The 6,895-nt window shown below is 50.7% G+C and overlaps 2 protein-coding genes across 2 annotated transcripts; one reads left to right on the forward strand and one right to left on the reverse strand.

The window, feature by feature from the left end:
* Positions 1-1,941: 1,941 nt before the first annotated feature.
* gta1 (glutaminase GtaA) lies at positions 1,942-4,259 on the forward strand (the record flags this gene model as incomplete). The annotated part of the gene is made up of 7 exons (XM_026744884.1): positions 1,942-2,135; positions 2,190-2,482; positions 2,538-2,980; positions 3,040-3,623; positions 3,676-3,878; positions 3,928-4,071; positions 4,120-4,259. 7 exons carry the CDS (start codon positions 1,942-1,944, stop codon positions 4,257-4,259), a joined length of 2,001 nt encoding a protein of 666 aa, XP_026605750.1.
* A 459-nt stretch (positions 4,260-4,718) lies between these two features.
* On the reverse strand, positions 4,719-6,604 carry cps1 (Gly-Xaa carboxypeptidase; the record flags this gene model as incomplete). The annotated part of the gene is made up of 3 exons (XM_026744885.1): positions 4,719-4,807; positions 4,868-6,213; positions 6,267-6,604. 3 exons carry the CDS (start codon positions 6,602-6,604, stop codon positions 4,719-4,721), a joined length of 1,773 nt encoding a protein of 590 aa, XP_026605751.1.
* Between the last annotated feature and the right edge of the window lie 291 nt (positions 6,605-6,895).

Genomic DNA, 6,895 nt, shown 5'->3' on the forward strand with positions numbered 1-6,895 from the left:
ATAGAAGACTCGGAATCTCACGGAAATTGCAGTCAGTGTTACGATATGTCCTTTTCAAGTCAACTGACAGGGATACCGAGTTTTGAGGTACGACACCATGAAATGATCCGTGTACAAAATACACCGTGCCGTGTACCACGTCAAGCAGCAGCAGCTGGTGCGAGTTGAAAGACCTCTGGCGTATAACTGCTGCGATGCCGAAGCATAACCTTTTTATAGTTTGGAGGCTCCGGTGCCAGCGTATAAGCACTAACCGAACCCTGGTTCGCTATGTTGTGAGAGGAGTCAGCACGCAGTATTCGCCTATCTACGACCTCGGGGGCTGGGCACCAAGTTCTGATTGCCCCATGTCCTCCGTTACCTCTGTACCTGCGTGGATGACAAGACCTATCAGCTGCCGTGGCCAGCCAGATTCGAGATCGTCCCCAGCCTGTTCGCCCGGCGTCATCATTATTCATTCGTCTCACTGCAAAACCCATAAAAGACCCTCGCGTTTTTACCGGCCATGCTTATGCTTTTTTGGCGGCCGTGAAAATTGCGACATCCGTGGACGAGGATATACCCCAAGCCGAAGGAGCGATAAGCATTGTGAGAAGTCCACGTCAGCCTGTCAGGGCCTCCGCAGTTCGAATCGAACCTGGCGGATTGCTTGGCTGGGCTGGGTCATGCACGGATCTGCAATGGTACCATTAGGACGGAGTACGGAGTAAGTCTGCTGTGATGTATGCCGGTCCTGTGATGTACTCCGTACATAGGAGGGGTTGAAGTTCGGGGCAGCCACTAACTTTGAAGGGTGGAAACGGTCACACAGCACAGGCACGGGTTTACAGATAGCCAACCATTCTGTGCCCAAACACTGACTCGGCCAGTTGGTTACCAGGCTGACGTTGCAGCGCAGGGAAGCCAAGAAAGAGCATGGGAAATGGGAGACATGAGGGCAATATTGGTTCCCGTCTCACATGATCCTATACCTCGATGGTCACTCCGACGAGGGAGGTTCAGGGCCGGTGTTGTGGGTAATCCTTGATGTGAGAGGGTGTGTGCAGGCTTGAAGATGAAGATCGCTTGATCGCTCAAGGCGTTCCGACTCGTGGGATGGCACCTTCCTTACTAGGCACTCTCCACTCCCACGTTTTCCTAGGTTGTACCCTCTGTCTGATTCCTCTATTTTGTTCCAGTCCCTTCTTCTTTCTGCTCTGAAAGTCAACCTTGATTCTTGCTCTAACTCTCCGAGAGCTGCCAGTTGTGTCCGTTACCGAGGCTTATCACGGCGAGTGACTTTGATGACGGCAGAACAGGTTCACCTTTGTTTGATCTAGCTCTATGCTCGCTAGCTGGAGCTTACTTCTATGCTTGTCTGCTATAGGCTCTGACGCCCTTCTGAGTTGATCCTTCCCCGGTCAGTCCCATTCCAAATCACTCTGCGGAGTAGCGGTGGAGCATAAAAAGAAATACTAATTGATTGTTTCCTATAGGGACCGCATCTACTTTGTGGAGTAAACACCTACTCTCACATCCCTGCAATTCCCCGTTTGATTGGCCATTGTCTCTTGTTTCCCTCGCTGTATAGTGTCGACCGCATGAGCCGGTGCAGATAGAATAACCGGTCAGACGACATTACTCGAGAAAGTTATGCCTACGCATGTGCAGATGCTTTGCCTCGAGTCCTCGAGAGTCTAGACAGAACATTCCACATGCTGACTACTGACTGTTGGCTCCTAGACTCCTATAAAGAATCCTTCATCCGCCTGGAATGCGAGATCTACCCACTGTAGAGCCGTACCCAGCATTCCGCTACCCATTCATTCCCAAGGGCCATATTATTGTTCGACTTTTTGTCACTCCTTGAGCTTGCTTTATTATCTCTCTGGTTGCTAGATCTTCCGGGTCACAGTCGTTAAAAGGATGTTACATGGCTGATTATCAGCTATCCAGATCATCATGCACTTCTTTTCATTAGGCTTCCTGTGCGCATCCCTGATTGCCCTCACAAATGCCCAATCAACCTTCTCCCCGGCTCGCCCTCCGGCTCTACCTCTAGCGGTCAAATCCCCTTATCTGAGTACCTGGCTATCTGCCGGGAGAGACGGTGGCAATGGAGGCTATCTTGCAGGGGAATGGCCAACATTTTGGGAGTGAGTCTTCTGGAATCCGAGACCACTGACACTGAGAATTGATCTTTGAAACAGAGGTCAGGTAACAGGATGGGCTGGTCTAGTCCGTGTTGATGGTCAAGTCTACACGTGGATGGGACTTCCAGGCTCAACCACTGTGAATCAAACTGCGTATGAGTACACTTCGACGAAAAGCATCTTCACCATGCACGTTGGTGATGCGGTAGAGATGAAGATAACCTTTCTCTCACCAATTACGCCAAACGATCTTCGACGACAGTCACTTGTGTTTTCGTATCTTGATGTGAGTGTCACCTCACTCGACGGAAAGTCCCACAGTGTACAGCTGTACGCCGATATCTCAGCTGGTGAGTTCTGCCATATCTTCAGCCAAGTCAACAGTGGTTATTGACTGTCTTCTAGAGTTTGTGTCTGGCGACCGCTCTGCCATAGCACAATGGGACTACGGTGTAACTAGTGGCGGCGTTGCCTATCACAAAGTCCACCGTCAAACGCCGCTCCTCTTTTCTGAGAATAGAGATCAAGCGGAATGGGGCGACTGGTACTGGGCAACCGACAGTGGCCCTGGGCTCACTTATCAAGCTGGGCCAGATGTCGATGTTCGAGGAGCTTTCTCGAGTAGCGGGAGACTCAGCAATAGCAACGACGCCAACTATAGGGCGATCTCGAACAACTGGCCAGTATTCGGGTTTGCTCATGACCTTGGATCTATCAGCTCATCCACTAGTGCTCTTTTTTCAATAGGCCTGACCCAGTCCCAAGCTATTCAGTATGCTGGGAGTTCTTCTACTCTATCGCCAGTGCCGTCCCTATGGACAAGTTACTTCAACACTGCGCTCGATGCCGTGAGTCCTCTCTCCGTGGTATCAAAATGCTTTGAAGTTGTTAACAAAGTCTGTCTCAGCTCAATTTCTTTCATCATGACTATCAGGAAGCAAACTCCCTCTCCTCAGATCTTGATCAGCGCATCGCTCAAGATTCCATTGCCGCTGCTGGCCAGGACTACCTTACCATCACATCCCTCAGCATTCGCCAAGCGTTTGCTGCAACTCAGCTTTGTGGGCCAGCGGACAACCCCTATCTCTTCATGAAAGAGATCTCTTCCAATGGCAACATGAACACAGTGGACGTGATCTTCCCTGCTCATCCCGTTTTCTTATACACCAATCCCGAACTGCTCAAGCTTCTCCTGCGACCTCATTTTGAGATCCAGGAATCCGGCCATTATCCCAACTCCTACGCCATGCACGATATTGGGGCTCATTATCCCAATGCTACGGGTCATCTGGACGGGAATGATGAGCCAATGCCACTGGAAGAGTGTGGTAATATGATTATCATGGCTCTAGCATATGCGCAGAAGGCAAACGACACCGCGTACCTCGAAACTCACTTTACGATATTGAGGCAATGGGCGAACTACTTGATTGAGGATTCTCTTTATCCGGCCAACCAAATATCCACAGACGATTTTGCGGGCTCATTGGCGTATGTTCCACCGATTTACAGATCTTATTGAGTCAGCTAACAGCAGATCTAGGAACCAGACGAATCTTGCCCTCAAGGGCATTATTGGCATTGAGGCCATGTCGGTCATCGCCGGTTTAGCGGTCGACTCTGAGGATGCGAACAACCTTACCAATTACGCTCACGATTATATCGAAACATGGCAGACTTTGGGCATATCACGTAGTGCAGCCCAGCCGCACACGACATTGTCATATGGGTCGGACAGCTCCCATGGTTTGTAACTCCCAAGACGTAGCGTTTGTGCAATACTGATTGTTTCAAGGCCTTTTGTACAATCTCTACGCTGATCGTGAGCTGGGTTTGAACCTGGTTCCGCAGTCCGTGTACGACATGCAAAGCAGTTTCTACCCAACAATCCAGGGTCAATTTGGAGTGCCACTGGATACCCGGCACCAATACACGAAGGGTATGTTGCCATTGACCTGTCACTGAGGGAGACTGACGATATGACTAGCTGATTGGGAGCTCTTCACGGCGGCGGTCGCATCAACGAGCACACGAGACATGTTCATCAGACTTCTTGCCAACTGGATAAACCAAACGCCCACAAACCGCGCACTTACTGACCTCTACGATACTACGACTGGGGGGTAAGTGTTTTGGCCCTAGAATTTTGAAGTACTCTACTGATTCAACCAGCTATCCATCAGTAGTCTTTGTTGCCCGGCCTGTCATGGGAGGGGCTTTTGCTTTGTTGCTTCTGGATGGAAATTCTTGAGCTTAGGTATTTGCACACCTTACTGTTAGACAGAGCTAGTTAGCCGATAGGCTAGCTAAGTGGTTTATCGTTGACCACTTGAGTGACTGTTATCTATGGCCGTGTTTAGATATGTAACATGTTGTGGCTGTATATAGCATCGGTTGCATCTGGATAGGGGAATGCTCTGGAAATGCAGATCTGTACGGCTTGTTTCAGATACCGGCCAGTGTACCTACCTTTAAGTCTGATAGAAAAGCAATAAGTGACGTGATGATAAGATGCTGTCAGGCACAGACAGGACCTAACCGGCACTTCGTCATCATGTCGCTTATCAAACGCTATTGACGTGCAACTTATAGGTCGCCAGTCCTAAGGTCACCCAGACTCTCGTCTCCAGTCTGTTGCTCAGGGGCATCCCATGAGTCAAAAGCGCGGATCAAATCTGTGATACTCAGTCAGCTATTTGGACCACGTACTTAAGGATCAGAAAAAAAAAACTTACCATAATACAACATCATTGCCTCGAGGTGGGCATCGATGCCGACTCGCTCATCCACGGTGTGGATATTCAAGGCCCGGCCCTCGCGCGCGGGACTCCAGCGGTAGATATTCTTAGATAGATTCCAGTATAGCCTGGTATCGGTGTTGCCGGTCGTGATATCACCGCCGACAACGACGGTCTTGCCTTCAAGGCTCGGAACGGACTCGAAGACAGAGCGGGTGACACCGGCAAAGCGCGCCCAGACAGGGCTGGTCTCTATATCAGTAGGGCTGACGGGGGCAGGCTGGAGAGGAGAGTTCAGGGTCGATAGTGAAAGATGACCGCTGCTTGCCGCATCAATGACGGGTTCGTCCTCGGTGTCGGAGAATCTCGACCAGGTCAGATTGAACTTCTCCACGATAGGCTCTATTATCTTCTGTGCCCGCTCCTGGAGCAGTTCTGGAGTTTGATGGAGCGCAATACGATAGTTCACGACGGCGTTGATTTTCTCCGGAAGCGCGTTGCTCTTGATGCCTCCGTTGAAAATATCCGCTGCCTGGGAGGATTGGAGAGTAAACCGAACGCTTTGACCACGAGACTCGGCGATTGCTTCGGCTGTCGCTGCCTGGTCGTCTGAGTTCAGCGCTGACGCAAGCCAGTCCTCCACGTATTTCGGAGAATGAGCGACTTGACACTCGAAGACTTGGCGAGAAGGATGGCTAGACCCGAGGATTGGTTCGAAAACATCCAGCTCGGTGTTCTCCAGTTTGTAGATAATCTCAGACATTATCCCGACACCAGTGTGCTTTGGTGGAACGGAACTATGACCACCAGGGACGGAGAGGTCAATAACGATGGTGACGGCACCCTTTTCACCTACATCTGGGAGAGCATAAATCACACTCTCGTCTTCGACTGTTTCGCCAGTGGGGGATAATGAACGGAGAGTCGTGAGACCGCCTCCTCCTTCGTCTAGGATGAGCTCCACTCCATCTTTTCCATACCTCTCCTCCAAAACTGGTGCGATGCGCGCAGCACCAATGTAGCCTTGTGCCTCTTCATCGAAGCCAAATGCCAGAACAATAGGTCGAGAGGGTGTCCAGTCTTGACTCAGGAGATCCTCGACGACAGAGAGAAGACCGATAAGGCCGTTCTTGCAGTCGCTGCTTCCCCGTCCCCAAAGGAACTCACCATCAAAGTATCCAGAGAATGGAGGGTGCGTCCAATCTGAGGCGTCGTTGATGGGAACGACATCTTGATGAGCTGTGAAGAGAAGTGGCTTTCTCTTCCCGGCAGTCTCTGATGTGGGGTCAAGGGTTATGATCAGGTTGAAGCGGTTGACGTGCTCGATATTTGCCTTGGAGTAGCTGTCTAAAGTCAGTTTTGCGAGAAAGAACACGATTGCTCTGGGAACAATTACACAAGGGGAAAGAGCTCCGCAAGAAGCTTGTGGAAGTCAACGAAAGGCACAAAGGCCTCGTCGTCAGGATCGATCATAGAGTCCGTAATTTGAGTTGGGATTTGAACGGCCTTGGAAAGCCTTTCGACCTGACGCTGAAGGATTGTTCCATTCTGGACGTATTGGACCGATGGGAACAGGCCGTTGTCTTCGGGAAAGACCTTTTCAGCGAGAGGGCAGACCTTCTTATCTGCAGTCGAGGCGCTAAGAATCTGCTGCGGGGAAAGAGGAATTGTGAAGGCATCTGCGTGGGAAAGAAGGCTGAAGCCAATTGCTAGAGGGGTGAATGGGGACCGCATTTTGGCGCCCTAGAGCAGCTTTGATATCGCTGTGAGCGGTTGAAGAAGGAAGAGGAAGAGGAAGAGGTTGGGAGGAGGATGGTTTGTAAAGTGACATCGGAGGTGTGGGGTAGGCAAGATTTGGGGTAGATAACGCCATCTCGTAGATGAGATACCGACGAATGGTTCACAGCTCGACGAATCCCTCTGCAGAGGTACATCTACAGCTAATAGAATCAATATAACAGTTGTATAGTCGTATCCTGCTACCGGGTGGTCTGCCCGGCCTCATTGACCAGGGCAAGCTGTGAG

Source organism: Aspergillus mulundensis, assembly GCF_003369625.1.
Source record: "Aspergillus mulundensis strain DSM 5745 chromosome Unknown scaffold_2, whole genome shotgun sequence".
Taxonomy (NCBI): domain Eukaryota; kingdom Fungi; phylum Ascomycota; class Eurotiomycetes; order Eurotiales; family Aspergillaceae; genus Aspergillus; species Aspergillus mulundensis.